Raw genomic sequence first — 16,617 nt, 5'->3', positions numbered from 1 at the left:
GTGGTAGTTTTGTGCTTTGGTATACTTCAGTGTTGAAGTAGCAGTGCTAGATAAAATATTAAAGGTAGCACGTGGTTCACGTGCATAAGAGAAACAAATGTTTCTTCTTAGCAGAGTTGCTTACTCTCCAGATAGTTTTGTCCATCTCCTTTGTCCATCTCAAGGGCTGGCATTTGATTCTGAACGCTGTTGCTAGGTGCTGTGCCTTAATGAAAAGGCCTAAGACAGTGCTTCTGAGTTTTGGAATGGAGAATTGCAAAAGAAAAATTGCCAAGCTATGTGGCTGAGACTGACTCTCTTACTCATTTTCTGAGAAATAATGTAAAATTCCCTGGTTTCCTAGGTTAAATTATAGGTTAAATGTTGACCCCCATCCCATCATTGTTCTTCACCTGTGAGGCAGAATCTTGGGTGTATGAGGGTGCAGGGGTTTCCTCATTCTCCTGACACCCTCTAGGTTCTGTCAACAAGGAGGCATGTGGGTGCTGTTAATTGTCCTTCTGGAATTTGGCTTTTAGTTCATTGATCCTACCTCTCTGACTGGTGTAGATATTGTGTCTTGGCTGGAGGTCTGAGATGACACATTTACTACCAGGAGAGACCCCTGGCCCTCTTTGGGTACAAATGCCACTAAACAAATTGAGGAGGAAAAGTCCACTGTTTCCTTCTTATTTCTATGGAACCTGTCAGTCACCTCTTGTAATGGCGGCTCTAGCAGGTTTCATTTACCTTTGTCAGGATATGGTGCTGCTTTTTTGCAGACAGCCAGTTGGGCAACACCCTTTGTGGGAGCATGAAAAATGGTACCTGTCAGGGACTGCTCGGTAATTTTTAGCACTGGGTCTGATCAAGGCCATTGGCCAGCTAGGTCAGGGTGCCCCCAGAGAGCTTGAGCTCTTCTGTGAGAAGTGCACTGCACCTGCTGGGCCCTCCTCTCCCGAGTTACTGTGGCTCAGAATCCACTAAAGCTGCTCTCCAAGTGGCTAGTCTCCTTTTTTGGGTAAAATCTTGTCTTTGGCAGCTTTCTCCCCCAAGCACCCTTCCAAATATGCCCGCTATTCTTGCCTTCTTTGAGGTTGTTTCTCATCTCTGGTTTGTTTTGATTGTATTAAATCATTTGCTGAATCTAAGCTCTGTGTTGCTAGCCGATTGGCCACTGCGTCAGCCTGGGGGGTCCCTGAATGGCGATCCAGAAACCAATTGTGCCATCTGATACTCCACAGCAGCTCACCTCGAAGCTTTAGTAGCTGTGTGTAAGCGGCCAACCACACGGGGCTCAGTCCACCGTGAGCCTTTCACAAACCAGTTTCTTACATAGCAAAGGGTGATCGCAGTGGCATCACTGTGAACCTTGGTGTGCCCCTTTTTCCATGGGCATGACACTTCCTCACCAGGTGCTCATGGAGTACTTACTAGGAGATAACAGTGGGCCAGGCCTAACAAGGCTACGTAGGTTGGACACCGCTTCTCCCTGGGGAGGCTTCCTCTGGAGCAGAGTGGAGCGCTAAGACGGATCGCTGGTCACGCTCCATTTGAGGGGATTTGCTTAATCCTCATCTACACTTGAGAGATTTAATATTTTTTGCCATTTTTGCAGAGGAGGAAACAGGCTCAAAATAACTAACGAGCTTGCCAGAGCTCCTGATTATGACAAAGTTAAGATGGTACAGGGTGTTATTGAACTCCAAACTCTGGGGGGGGGGGTTCAGTAAAATCTAAGTTAGTAATTAAAAATGGAAGTGAAAATATAGTATAATTTTATATACAGACTTTATATACTGATTTTACTTCCTATAATTAATGTATTACACATATATGTACATATAGGTTTTGGAACCTAAGAAAAGAAAAATAAACCAAATGTGATGATAGCTCTAGCTTTTGACCTTGTCGGTGACTTGGGGGCTTTTTTCTTGGGGTTTTTCTGAATTGATGCATCTCTCTCTCTCTCTCTCTCTTTTTTTTTTAAGATCTCACGTATTTATTTGAGACCGGGAATGATTGTGGCAGGGGCAAGGGCAAAGCAGACTCCCCACTGACCAGGGAGCCTGACTCAGGGTTTGGTCTCAGGGCCTTGAGATCCTGACGTGGGCCGAGGGCAGACACTTAACCGACTGAGCCATTAGGCATCCCTGCATTTCTTTTTTTTTTTTTTTTTTTAAGATTTTTATTTATTTATTGAGAGAGAGGTAGTGAGAGAGAGCATGAGCGAGGAGAAATCAAAGGGAGAAGCAGACTCCCCATGGAGCTGGGAGCCCGATGCGGGACTCGATCTCAGGACTCCGGGATCATGACCTGAGCCGAAGGCAGTCGTCCAACCAACTGAGCCACCCAGGCGTCCCACTGCATTTCTATATCTTAAATAAACATGTTTAACTTCTGTAATTAAAAACAGACAACAAAAGTTAACTACTGAAGTTGGTGTCTTAAAAAAAATCTGCCCAACTGTGTTGATTGCAACATTTTGAAACTTATTTTTTATCACAGATCCTTTTTAGTAACTTAAAAAGCATCCACTAAAGATATGCTCAGAGCTTGGCTGCAGGCTCTTACATACTCTTCACCCATCCAGAAGTTCAGCCTGAATCTTAACTGTGTTTAGCTTTGCTCTACAATAAAAAGAGAAAATATTTCTCTTCTCTGTGTGTTCATGGCTTCCCCGCTTTGCATACCGCTTACCAACTTCCCCCTGGAATAGTGGGAGACCGGAGGTATTTATTCCCCAAGGGAGAAGCCACGCATGGCAGAGTGTGTGTGTGTGTGTGAGAGAGAGAGACGGAGGGTGCTTTGGGCAGTCAGAAGATGAGGAAGTAAGCAAAGAAGGGTCTCTTCCCTTGCACAGGGTTCTTCATACTGTGGCATACACTGAACATGCTTTCAGGAGACTTCTCTTAGCACAACTGAAGCACAGGTGTTCCAGTAATTCACAAGGTTGGGGAGGTAGTCAGTGCCCATGTGTGTTTATTTTCCTGTGCATATTCATAACGAAGTTTTCCCCCACCTTTGCATACAGTATAATCTGGTCTATTGTTTCTCATACATTTAAACAAGCATTTCAAACATTTTGACTATTCTTTTTTTTTTTTTTTTAAATTATCTCAACTCATTTCAACTTGTCAAGTTGTCTTATGTAACAGAGTTACCTAGGGTAGGGAAAACTAAGCTCCTCTGGCTCTTTCAGAAGTAATTGTATGTCTTACATGTTATCTTTGTTTTCTTTTCAGAGATTTATGGAGAATAACAGCATAATTGCTTGCTATAATGAACTGATTCAAATAGAACACGGGGAAGTTCGTTCACAGTTCAAATTACGGTATGTAACAAAGTAAGAAGGGACCCGAGGGCAATAGGGGTGTGCGGAAGCTTTCGCCACGAGGCTGCTGTTCACAGGTTCCTGGCGAAATCCCAGGGATTTTGAAACTGCGAAAAAGGTGTTGGTAGCTGGTAAATGGCAGATTCTACACGGGGAGCCCTTTGCTTAAATGAAATAAATGAGAAAGCATTTCTTGTTTGGGCAATATTTTCCACTATTTACAACAGTTTTAAAATTAGACTCGAGGAAAAGTACTATGTAATTTTCATATACTTATATTGGGATTAAGAGTAGCCTTTGAGGATTCATTTCTATTTACTACTTTAACATTTATAAATGCCTCTGTGAGTTGTGAGGAATAGGGGCAAACCAATGGGTATAATTATTAGGCTATTCATAATAATTGTTATGTAACCACGATGGCCATTTCATGGGATCTGTTTGTGACTCCAGTATACAAGGAAATATGTTCAAGAAATCTTAAGTCTCTTTACAGGCATATAGTGCTTTAAAAACAGGCTTTTCATGATGCTCACTTCTGAGATGGGCTCATGTAGGCGTTTAGCTGCTGGTAGGATACTCTGCTTCTGGGACGTCTTGGGATATGAGGGCCCCAGCTCATGGCTGGTTTTGCACAAGCTCCGCATTCTACCACATTCTCAACCTACTCTTCAACCTACCCACCTTGAATCGAGAGAAGGGCAGAGAGAAGGCTCTTACCAATCTGTAACCCCGGGGTGGGGGAAGGTGGCAGTGAGGGGCTCTGCTGTCCTATAGCCCCTCCAGGCTGGTGGGTGCCAGAAAGTCCTCGGCATGGCTTCTCCCTCTGGCCAACCCAGAGGTCATGATAGTTTCAGGCTCAGTGAAAAATAAGATTACACCTCAGTGTAATGATGAGACTTCCCTTGATTACTTAATTTGCGTTCAAAGAAGACGAAACCATTTATAAACTTAATTTCTTTCTGATATCCTTGGAAGTAAAATGGATTGACAGAAACCCACAAACGCAGGTTTTTTTTTTTTTGTGGTTTTACCCTGATTAGAGAAGTAACTTCTTGGTGGACAGAGAACTTTAAGAAATAGTGTTGGGAGGGATGCCTGGGTTTTTCAGGCAGTTAGTCAAGTGTCTGCCTTCTGCTGAGATCATGATCTCAGGGTGCTGGGATCAAGCCCTGCTTTGGGCTACCTGCTTGGTGGGGAGTCTGCTTCTCTTTTGCCATCTGCCCCCACTCCCTTGCTCGTGCTCTCTCTTTCTCACTCTCTCAAATAAAATCTTAAAAAACAAAAACAAAAAACCAGTATGGAGATAAGCAATCACTTTTTTTAGCAATATTCCTCACTATAAATGGTTAAAAAATCAAACTAGTGGAAATTTGGGTATTTTAACCATCTATAGTGAGGAATGTTGCTAAGGATTTTTAAATATAAAAGTTAAGCTTAAAGCCCTTGGTTTCTTTGTATCCTTGTTCTCAGCTTCAGGGGGCTTCATAAAATTGAGAAAACTCATTGCCTTTTCTTCAATTTCTGATGCTTATTGTACATTGTTTTTATTCCTTTGGGGGTCTATTATTTTTCACTGAGGATAGAAAGACTGCTTTTAGAGGTTTTCAAAATAGATAGAATAAGAGGGGTTTCATTTTGTTTTAATTCTTCAGCTGTGTATATCAACAACAGTGTATATCTACAGCTGTCCCCCTACCGCTCTGGTAGTTAATTCCCTCATTGGATTTTTTTTTTAAAGATTTTATTTATTTATTTGACAGAGATCACAAGTAGGCAGAGAGGCAGGCAGAGAGAGGAGGGAAGCAGGCTCCCTGTCGAGCAGGGAGCCCGATGCGGGGCTTGATCCCAGGACCCTGGGATCATGACCTGAGCCGAAGGCAGAAGCTTTAACCCACTGAGCCACCCAGGCACCCCCCACCCCCGTTGGATTTTAAGTAACTGCGTTTTGAGTTCTTTTGAGCAACATTCCATGTGGTGGCTTGGGTAGGAAGTCTGAAGGTGCCTTGTTCACAGCAGGGTAAAGGCAGGGTCTGGTAATTTGAAACAAACCTTCTCAGCCAGCACAAGGGTTAAAGGGCTTCATGTCACTATGCTCATGAGATTTGCTTTGAGCCAGGGCACTGAATGCTTTGGAAGGTCTCCTCAGATTCTTGGCCAGGTCCTAAATACATAGTGCTAAGTAGATCCTGTAACTTCTCAGGCCTCCCGGACTGGAGCTGGAGGGGTTGGCCCCGTTGTGGGGGTCGTAACGAAAAGGTTCATGTTAGTACTAGAAATCAATGTGAAGTTTGGTGGACTTGACCCCAGTGGGCCGTGGTGCCAGGAGACTGGGTTTGCCCCATGTGCTGATCCCTTTCCACAGCAGCTTAAGTTTGGTTGGTCAAGGGCCTCTCTCCCCAGTCACGAGCCACCAGCATGACAGCAGCCCCTGTGGTGGGGAAAGGAGAGCCAGAGTCCTTCACAGAAGGCCAGAGAAGGACCAAATGGTCAGTTTCTTCCCTTACGCTTCGCATGGTTCTGCCTCAAGCATCTCTAACTTCCTTCCCTCTTTTGGAGAAGGGTATGTGTGCCTGTTTCACTTTTCCTGCATACCCTATATCTGGGCCCTGCAGTCAGGGTGTGATGACCCATTCTGTGACCTCCCCAGCTCCTTCAAGGACCTCGAAAGAACCCACCTGCCTCTCAGAGTCAGGGAGTCCGCTCTGTCACTTACTGCCATTGGGGAAAATGGGGCTCTTTATCACACAATGCCAGAATAATTATAGTCTAATTATATAATAGTTTTCTTTGCAATTCCTCCCCCAGCTGCAGCTAAATACGTGACATTACTAGCATTCTGCAAGGGCAGGCTGTACTGCACGGAAGATGTCAAATGTTGAAGGTAGAAACTTTTGTCCGGGTCTTGGTTTGTGGTAATGAAGTTTCACCAAGACAAAAGAAGGATCATGTGATCAAACAGATACTTAATTTTGAAATTCTGTGATAAAGAATAACTTCTGAAGAGAAGAAATAAATCCTGTGTCTGCATGCTTGAGGAATTCCTGTATTAAACAGGACAAGTCATGGGGACTGGGGAAAGATGGGGTAAATGATGACCACTTACTTCTGTCAATGTTTCTATGTCTTTATGATGAAAAGAGCTGCTATCTAAAGGGCAGATAAGATTTAGCTCCTTAGCGGGAATTTAAACTTATCGGTTGATACTGACATGGTACGAGCTATTTTATTGGTCTGATATTTGTTAGCCAGGACTTGGACTCAAATCGTCAGGTTTAGTTTACTCCCGATCTTAAGACCATAGCAGCCCTCCATTTCAGCAAGAACCTGAGTGTCTGAGGGACAGAACTTTATAGTCCACGGAATGCTATACTTCTCAGTATCCATAGATGTTTCTAGAGGGCCGTATCCTGGCATAGACCCTGGTGACCGGCCCTTTGCTCCAGGAATAGAGTCCAGCTGTGAAGCCTTCAAGTCACTGGTCCCTGTGGCTTCGCTGCCAGGGTTGCTGCTGACCAGGAACAAGTCTGTGAGCCCCTGGCCATTGCTGCTTCGCTCTTCCTGCCCCTCCTGGACCCTGCTGGCCTGTGGATTGCGGTTCAGGTTTAAGTTTCCCTGAAGCCAGCACCGCAGGCCTACCTTGTTGCAGGCAGCCTTGGCTGGTATATGTGTGTGGTGAGCAGATGCTAGAGTATCCTTGGCAGGGGGATGGGGGTGGTACAGGAGATAACACAACCCGACCATCCCTGCCCCAGTGGACAGGGGAAAACACTGAGAGCCAGGGAGACTCTGGACATGATCACTGCTACCCAGGATGTCAGTGGCAGTGTTGGGGGGCTGGGGGGTGGTCCAGGCACCCTCCTATTCGGTCTGAGAACCCCCGCACCCCCTCATACCGTGATGTTCTTTGTAGATGTCACACCCCTCTGATACTTGCTGTGTGCATCAGGACCTTCAGGGGCCCTTACGAAGGTGAGGGATCCTGGCTCCATGGCCTGCCTTCCATGGGTTTCCACGTCGAGTTTACCCTCCCCTTGAGTTGTTTCCAGTTTTCCAACTTCTTAACCTGAAAGATAGAAAACTCAATCTGAGGCACAGTTACATGGTTCCCGAGAACAGAAAATGAGTACCGCTAAGGATCTTCTGCATGAAGACTATCAATAATTAATAAAGCAATTAAATTTTCAAACTCTAGGAATATGATTTAAATAGATTACCTCACTTTGCTGCAGGTTTATTTAAATAGAACCATCAACCAAATTGGTTTTAAAGCCTGGGTCTGAACAGTGCCATCCCAGCCTGTCCCTGGGAGAAAACAGCCCACTGGCTCCACTCACGTTCTCCCTCGACCATTGGTACGAATTTGCCTTGTTCCACTGGGTGTTACACCAAGCGTTTTATGCTTTGTGGATCATCACACAAGGAATATTTCATAGATAAATTTCGGCAGTGGGAGCCGAGGTCTTCCATACAAGCAGCTCTCGAGTTCTAAAAACAGCAGCAGGCTGAGGTACCTGTTTAAAGGTTTAGGTAAGACGGACAGGCACTTTCAGAAAATGGGCAGGAGAGGAATTTGTCGCTTGATAAAGTAAGTTACAGCTCAGTTATCCAGCTCTCAAATGGAAGGGTTCGTCCACACATGGTGTGCTCTTCCACACAGGACTCCTGGAGGATGGGATACCCTCTCTCGTGCTGCCGGGCTGGGTTCTGGACCCACATGCCTGGAAAATACTACTGATGACACTAGCTCTTGCTTGTCTCTTCGTGAAAGGAAGTGTAGTCGGGGCTTTGGTAATAATTTGAAAATCTTCTTTTATTCTTTTTTTCCTCTGTTTAAATGATCTCATTTACAAATGCAACAAGGGCATTAAGACAGTCCACGGTCCAAATTAGACTGGTGCCATTGAAATAAAGAAACGTACTGCATCCGTCAAGAATCTCTGAGGAGTTGGGCGTATCTTCTCTGCTCACCCCATCGTGGTTACTTACCTAGCGGCTCACACCGGTCCCTTCATCTCTGCAGCCATGGGAACCGTACTCTTCAATGGAATAAAATCTTTTACTCACCATCCAGATTACCTTGCTAATATTGAATATGGTTTTCAGTTAGGTATTTCAGGGATACTCATGAGAGAGGATAGGTTATGATTCATTTTTCTTCTCAGCACTAGCCTTTGAAAGGGTTAGAGAGTTAAGGACGTACTGTCGTGGGAACTTATAAATAATACTAAGGATTATATGCTGAATCCTTTTTTTTTTTAAGATTTTATTTTATTAAGTTGAGAGAGGGATGGGGAGAGGCAGAGTGAGAGGGACAAGCAGACTCCCCAGTGAGCAGGGAGCCTGAGGTGGGGCTCAGTCTCGGGACCTGGAGACCACAACATGAGCCAAAGGCAGACACTTTACCATCTGAGCCACCCAGGCGCCCCTGCTGAATTCTTACATTATTCAAAGCACTTTGAGAAATGCCTCACATAAACTGTTTTGATTTTTTTACTGCAACCTATAAAATGGGTGTTATTCTCATTTTATAGATGAGAAAGCTAGGGGCCAGCAAGGATACAAAATTCCCATAACTGGCAAAATACAGAATCAGACTTGACTCTGTTTTTTCTGCCCTGTCCCTTGTCAATAGTTTAAAACGATGGCTAAGGTAGCTGCCTCTATGAGTGGAAAAAATTACTAACCTCTTAAGAGTCTGTTTTATAAGGGGCAAAATCAATGAAGTAAATCTGCCTTTTTTTTTTTTTTTTTTGTAATGAGTAAGAAAGCCCTCCCTGGGATTCTTTAAATAGCCAGTACAAATAGCAAAGCTGTAGTAACTAGCTACATACTTTCTGTGTTAGGTAGTAAATAACTTGCTGTATTTGGAGTTGCACTAGGTTAGAAGGTACTTAAAATTCTAACCAAGAAGCTGAGAAGCTGAAATGATTTCGAATATTCTCCTTGGACAAGAAAGGTCACCAAGGCAAGTGCCTACCTGGAAGGCTGTATGAGTAGAGTAACCAGGCCAGGGGAATTCTGCCAGATCTGCCTTCCATCATGCCAGGGGCTGTGGCTGAAGGCAAAGTACCATATAAAGGCTTGTTTATTAGAGACGATGAAAGTAAGGAGGAAAAAAATGTCCCTGCAGTCTGTTGCAGAAGGGAAGACAGAATACCTGAGATTCAGTTTGGGCTTAATTGAGTTCTCCTCATTGCTGGAGTCTTGACTTCTCCCTGGCCACACTAGCAATGACACAGAAGAGCACTGACATAGACTCAGGAGACTTAGAAGAGGGTCTCCTGCAGCTGAGTTTTCTTGTGTCAGTGTTAAGGTTTCATTTGGCACATAGGTAGCTCATTCCATAATCCGTGAAGAGTTGACTGGATTATAGTCCTTGGTGTCCTAGTCACAGAAATGGATACTATTGTTTATTCAAATTAACTCGTCGAGTTTGAAAGGCTAGGGCATTTATTTTCCTTCCAAAAGGTCATGGTTTTAATGAATTGTGGACAACTGTTTACTTTGATAAATTAACACATAAATGCAAATGGTTTTATGGCTGCACTAACGTCAGTCTTCTGCAATTTCAGGGCCTGTAATTCAGTGTTTACAGCCTTAGACCACTGTCATGAAGCCATAGAAATTACAAGTGATGACCATGTGATTCAGGTATGGAGATACTTTTTACCTGGAGATGTGAAAACAGAAACTCTCAAGTTTGAGCCATCCTTTTTCCAGGGACCTTGCCATAAGTCTTACATTTTTATATATTATCTTTGGAGAAAAGAACATCAAAGTATATGAAGAAAACTGATGGGCTTAGTTTCAGAACTAGATATCCAACGAGAATAAACAACGAGTTAGATTAGAACCTGTGATTTCTTTGACCAAGACAGGTGAAATTCTTTGACCGTTTGTAAAGACATCATTTACATGACAGAAGTAAGTCAGAATTACAGAGTAAATGATGAATGCCTGTGGGGGTGAAATATTTCAACAGTCCTCATTTATTTGCCTACAGTTGGTTTCATAATTATAGAGCTATCTTGTATGGTCAAGTTACCTTCTGAAGGAAATGTGTATAGTACACAAAGCTTTTTTGAAGTAAAGTCCTCTTGTTCTGTTTGTTGGGAGGTAAGACCTTTACACTTCAACAGTATTCTGAAATGTAGACTTGACCATCAGTAGTACCAGCCTGCCTGCAGTTGGCTCACACAATGGCACTGAGTTTACGATTGGTACACTTGGGGTCATCAGTAGAAACCAGACACGGTGCCCCACGACAGAGCCCCCACTGCACACAGACAAACCCTGTTCTCAGGCCCAACCATCAGCAGGCTACCCTGCCTAGGCCCCCTCATAAACAGGTCCATACCATTACCTCCTTTCCCTTCACTGACTGTGAAAGAGTGCTCCATAATACAGATGGGGAAACTGAGGCCAGCAAGGTCAAGGAATTTACTCAAGAAAAGCCCCAGTAGTAAATATTGGAACCAAAATATGTAGCCATGTCTTTCTGACTGCAGAGCCTTCCTTCCTGGTTCCTGGTCTGTCTATAGACGTTTTCTGGCTATTTGGTGAAGTGAGTCTAGAAGCTTCCTCGTGTTGCTTCCTGTCACTGCCTGCCTGCACACACACAGGTCTGCACCCTGCACCACAGAGGAAACCAGACATGTTTGCTACTGATCGAGTACACATTTCCCATTCCCCTTGCTTACATCCAGATCAGAATGCTCAATTCCAGTCCGTTCTTCTATAGTGAGCATTCTAAGTGGTTCTGAACCTTTGGTCTCTGGGGTGGGGGGTGGGGATGCTGTGGTGCTGTGCTGCCGTCATCCCCTCCCCCCACTTTGCCATGAACAGGAAGGAAGGGACTACCCCTTTAAAAGCTGCTGGTGATCTGCATTTAAAACTCAAAAGCAAGGAGAAAGAAGTTGAATAGAGGATGTTATGTTTAAGGGGGAAGTGAAATGACAGCTGTGTTACGGATTTCAAGAGGAGTCCTCGTGGCCAGGATATCTCACATATGTTCTTGCTTCATACCGGGGCCCTTCTTGAGGCATGGCCGCCAAAGAGTGTGTACCTCTGTGTGACTATGTTTCAGACACTAGGGGGTAGTACCTTCAGGAACAATATTTACCTACTCATCCCTTCATCTCAACTATTCATGACATTTACACGAAGCTTGCCATAGGCCAGGCACAGTACTCAGCACTTTAGACATTCTTATTTAGTTCTTAAAGCCATTTTATGAACCAGGCACTACTGTTGCAGCCATTTTACGGAGGAGGAAACTGAAAGCCAGAGAAGACAAGTAACTTGCCCACAGTCATGGAGCGGGTAAATGGCAGAGCTGGGATTTGAACTTGAGCCTGTTGGCTCCAGAGTCCACGTCCTAGAGTACTGGCTGCGTTCCAAGGTTACAGTAACCCTAGTACGAGCAAAAGGCCATGACTTCTATCCATATCTTCAACTTAAGAGTGAAGGTAGACAGAATAAACACGCAGGAAAATGTATGAGAATTCAGCCAACAAGGAAAACGGTACTTACGTCACGTATTTACTAAACAGTCCTGAGTCTCCAGGGATAAATCCAAAGTAGCCTTGCCCTCGAAGAATTTTGTGTCTAATCGGGGAGAGAGATAATAAACAAAAATTGGGACTGAGCGTGAGAAGTCACTGGCAGCCTACAAAGGAGAGACTAGGAGCCTGTAGTAGTGGTACCAGCTCGGACTAGGCAGGGGTCAAGGATGGCTTGCTAGAGGAGGGAGGGACAGAGCAGACTTGGCAGGGCATGGAGGTGGGCAAGGGTATTGTAAGTAGAGAGAGCATGTGGGCTGAGGCCCAGAGGTGAGAGGCCATGCGGCCCAGCCCCAGAAAGGTGGTGCCCACCACAGGTAGGTGATGGGAAGCCAGTGAAGACAATGTCACCACCCCTTCTCTTCTGTCACTCCTACAAGGCCACCTGCTAAGGCTCCAGAGCAACCTCGAACCCCTCCAGATTCTGGATTTCATGGTGTCAGTAGAAGCTTTGTTCTCAAGGGACTCGCTCCCCAAGAGACCCCACATCACCTGGGTTCTTACTGCAGTCCTTGTAATGGAGCGCAGGAGTGACTGATAATGGTTTGCAAGAATGTGTCTGAACCAGCAGATGGATGTGCTTGTTGCCCAAAGAAATCCATGACTTAGAAGCCATATGGTCCTATTTTCCCCCATGTTCTTTGTCTCGTTCCCCTCATTCAGCTTCTCATCCAGGAATTATTCTTTCAGAAGAAATGGGAGGCTGAGCTGGGAGTCAGGCAAGGAAGTAGCTCTGAATTCCAGGGCCCCGGGCAGAACTGTGGAAAGAAACCTGTTAGTAAGCTGGCCTCAAAATGTGCTAAGGGCGTCTCTTCTCATGCCCATGTGTGCCCAGTGCTGAAAGGGCTGCTTTCTGCCCTAACTACTTAATTACATGTATTGTTCACAAGAGCTGGAAGGTGGCCCCAAGCCGTTGTGTCAGTTAGTAGATAGTGGCAGTCAGAAAGGAGGCACAGGAGATTAAATCTCGGCCTTCCAGAGAGTTAACTAACATAAACCCACCACCTGTTGAACTAATTAATTTTTATTCTAGATCCTTTTTGTTTTTGTTTTTTATTTCATGGGCAGTTGAAGACAAGTAAGGCCCCCGAGAGGCTGCTGTCCTCAATGAGGGCTTCTGGCTCTTGTCTGCTAAGGGATGTCTTCCAGTGTCCCAGAAGGAACCAAGATGCCGGTGTGCTCAGTGAGCACATTGCCGCTCAGGAGTGAGGCAGCTACTCTGGGCACTGTAGTGGCAAGAAGAGGACCAGTTGACACCTACCTCAGAGAGTGCTTATCCTGGAACTTCCTATTTGATTGTCCAATGTGTTCCTCTGTGTGCCGGCGAGTGCTCCTGGGGGCACGCAGTGTACCCGCACTCACCTCTAACCACCTCCTGTTCACAGTACGTCAACCCAGCCTTTGAAAGAATGATGGGCTACCACAAAGGCGAGCTGCTGGGCAAGGAGCTCGCCGAGCTGCCCAAAAGTGATAAAAACCGGGCCGACCTTCTCGATACCATCAATACGTGCATCAAGAAAGGCAAGGTCAGTGAAAGAGATCCGCAAACTCCTCCCCAATGCTTTTTTTTTCCCCCCAATGAGCTCTATGTCATGTCATGCCATGTCATTAAGATGAGCTCTTCTCCTAAGATGATAATTCACTGAAAGATGTCTTATGTTTGCAAAACAAGTCAATTGTTGGATTAATTTTGGATCCCAAACAAATGTGGTCCTTAACGGTTCTGTAGAATCTGATGAGTTTGCATCAGGAGAGTTTATCCTTGGGGTGAAGATAGCCAACCCATCATTGCTATAGGTTCATTCCTGTCTCTGAGCCAGGCTCCTGCAGACAGCTGTCGTGTCAGTGTATCCGGGGCAGTGAGTGCCATAGGCACCTTTCCTCAAGCTCCCCCCTCCAGAGGAGGAGTGTGTCTCCTGCCACCGGAGCTCCCTGGGCATTGTCTTTAAGAATTCAGAATGTTTGCTCATACGATTTCTCTCATCCTGCTTCCTCCAATGTAAGTAGTTAAATAAGCACTGTATTCGTTTAACGAGGGACCACTTTTTAGGAAAAAAATAAGTTTGGGTTTATATGACATCGATTTTTTTTAACCATAGGGGCAGTGAGCCTGACTACTGGCAGAGAAGTCTTGGGTAGGATGCCCCGTAGGAGAGTAGGAAGAGGACAGGTTTCGAGGAGAATTAAGAGACGAGAATTTACAACCATGTTCTCCACTTCCTAATGTGGGAAAATTAGTCAAACCCTCTGAGCCTCGGCTTACCTATCTCTAAGGTTGATAATACCAATCTCAGAGGTTGCTGTCAATATTTTAAGGAAGACCCTGTAAGAACCCCTTGACCTGGGGCTGCTACACCCAGAGGTCAGAGAGTGGCAACTCAGCCCACTCTTCAACTGTCCTTGGACCCTGAAAGGTCAGCCTGGAGGTAGACACGTTTGTCTTTGGGGTTTTTGTGCATCGTGACCATGAGCCTTAGGTAGTAAGCATTACAGTGGGTATAATGATGGAGTGTTTAGTGGAATGGTACTGCTTAACTTGATGAGACCCTCTATAGAAGCAGCCATAAGCTTTGACGGAAGGATTTTAAAAGCTATCTTTGTCTATGTAGGAGTGGCAGGGGGTTTACTATGCAAGACGGAAATCCGGGGACAGCATCCAACAGCACGTGAAGATCACTCCAGTGATTGGCCAAGGAGGGTGAGAGCGAACTTGTTGATTTCTTTTAGTTGAAGGGCTCATGTACGCATTGGGTTTACGTATTGAAATGCCACTATAAGCGTTAGGCCCCCAAACATGGTAGATTGCGGCTGTGCATAGGATATACTGTGGACAATTCCATGTGGCTGGCAACAGCCCTCAGACGTGGCTTTCTCTCCCCATCTCTCCTGCCGATGGGCTTTACAAGACATCTCCCCAGCTGCCCACCTTCACCTGCTCATCTGTGGTTCCACCATCCCCACTAACCTCTAAAGGAGCTGTGTTTAGACTTCCCCTGTCATAGCAACAACAAAACAACAGGGCTCGCTGGCCTCGGCCCTGCCCCTGAGAGTCAGCCTTCTCTCCTTGAGGCTCTGTAGTGCTTCTACAGTGGCTCTGTAGTGCTTCTTTCCGGGCTGGTTCTGGGCTTGTTGCAAACGGCAGAGAGCCCTGGAGGTCATGTTTATGTGGAGAAAGATGTGTTTGACCAGAAGCTGAGGTGATCTGATTTCATTTCATCTCCGATTATCAGAGAAGACTATTCAAGAAGGTAAATACGTAATTTCTCTTCCTTCTCCCAGTTAAACTTTGTGAGAGGGTTTACAAAGCCAAACAGGATCCCCAAAGAGTAAATCACTGAGGAGCCTTTATAAACTGACTAGAAGGTCAACAGTAGCTTCATAGCACAGTTTAGGAGGGACACCTGTTGTCCTGTGATGTTTTGAAAGAAGAGGTATGAGTCGTCTGCCTAGTAACCGGGAGTGGAAGGTCCTGCCTGTTACTCTTAGCACTACCTGAGTTCCTTCCAAATCGTCGGGTGGTTAGAAATCAAAACATTCTGTATAGTGAGCAAAGTGCTTGGAAGTCTTTTCCTCTCCAATTTTACTTGTTGGGTAAATTTTGAAATTGTTACCCCTCAGTTCAGAGACCACTGTCTGTGTTTCCTGCCATTTAGCTTCCCTCTGAGTGTTGGGGCCCTGGCAGGCTGACAAGGGTTATGAGCACAGAACGAGTCCTCCTGGGCCCCCTTGGCATGGCCATTTCCACCAGCAGAGGCCATGATGGCTGTCATGTTGGTATTATCACCACCCTTAGACCATCTTCTCAGAACACTTGAGCTAAGATGGACTCTGTGTGTGTGACCAGCATTCTTAGGTAACCAAGGCAGAGGAGATACTATTGCTTGGTAATTTCTGTCAGAATGAATTTTTCTGATCTTTCTGATTTTACAGGTAAGAGAGAAGCTCTTTTGTCTAGAGGTAGTGTTATTTTTTCCTCCCACTGGTAGGCAGTGTACGGTCAGAAGAAATTCTTATTAAATGTATGTAAATTTCACCCATTCCGGTTCAGTGAAGCTCATTATAGAATAACCGGCATTTTCTACGCTCTCTTCAGGTTCTTCTAGAGGAAGTTGAATCAAAGGAAGAGAGACAGAGGGGAGACTCTTTCTATTCCTATAAAGTCTCCCATAAACTTCTGGAATTACTGGTTCTACTGTCAGTAGAAAAATCTACCTTGAACTGACTTTTGTGCCGGCCTGAGGCAGCTGTAGTCTCTTTCTGGTCTCCCTTGTGGTCATGGGCAAGACTATAGGCTGTTTTGGCCTTCTGTCCATAACCTTGAATTAAGACGAGTTTTCTCTGCCTGAAAAATGCCCTCACGGTGATGACCACGCTGTGAAAGAATATGGAATATTAATGTAAAAACAGCAGCCATGTAATTTGGTCATTGTCCAAATGAGTCTTTTGCTTTTTATATCAGCTGTAAAATTATTAGTGTCAGTGGAATTAAAACCAATTTTGCCTGGAGTAGGCTTTTATCCTATCACGGAAGATACCTAGGAGACAAGCTTCGGGAGTCTTTAGCAAGATGAAATACCCATTAGGAAAGTGCTTCTGAGCCAACTGTGACTAATAGGGAAGCCCAGTTTCCAAAGGCATGTGTGGGCTCTGTAGGAAGAGTGGGTTTTCCATAGACTATGTTTTGTTCAAAATTTAAATCTGCCCTGGAATGGACCCTGGGGTTTCGCTTTAAGAAACTCT

General features: G+C 45.0%; 1 protein-coding gene across 7 annotated transcripts in view; it reads left to right on the top strand.

Annotated features, from left to right (window-relative positions):
- Positions 1–16,617, top strand: part of PDE8B (phosphodiesterase 8B) — a 260,450-nt gene that overhangs the window by 154,282 nt on the left and 89,551 nt on the right. For all 7 annotated transcript variants that reach the window (XM_082724779.1, XM_082724778.1, XM_082724777.1 and 4 more), the window contains 4 exons: positions 3,225–3,313; positions 9,889–9,967; positions 13,263–13,403; positions 14,487–14,575. In XM_082724779.1, the coding sequence (XP_082580905.1) occupies positions 3,225–3,313; positions 9,889–9,967; positions 13,263–13,403; positions 14,487–14,575 (398 nt within the window). The remainder of the gene's footprint in view (positions 1–3,224; positions 3,314–9,888; positions 9,968–13,262; positions 13,404–14,486; positions 14,576–16,617) is intronic.

This window comes from Mustela nivalis (assembly GCF_964662115.1).
Source record: "Mustela nivalis genome assembly, chromosome: 3".
In the NCBI taxonomy this organism is placed as follows: Eukaryota; Metazoa; Chordata; class Mammalia; order Carnivora; family Mustelidae; genus Mustela; species Mustela nivalis.
The sequence above is the reverse complement of the archived record's forward strand: the minus strand, read 5'-3'. Positions and strand labels throughout refer to the sequence as shown.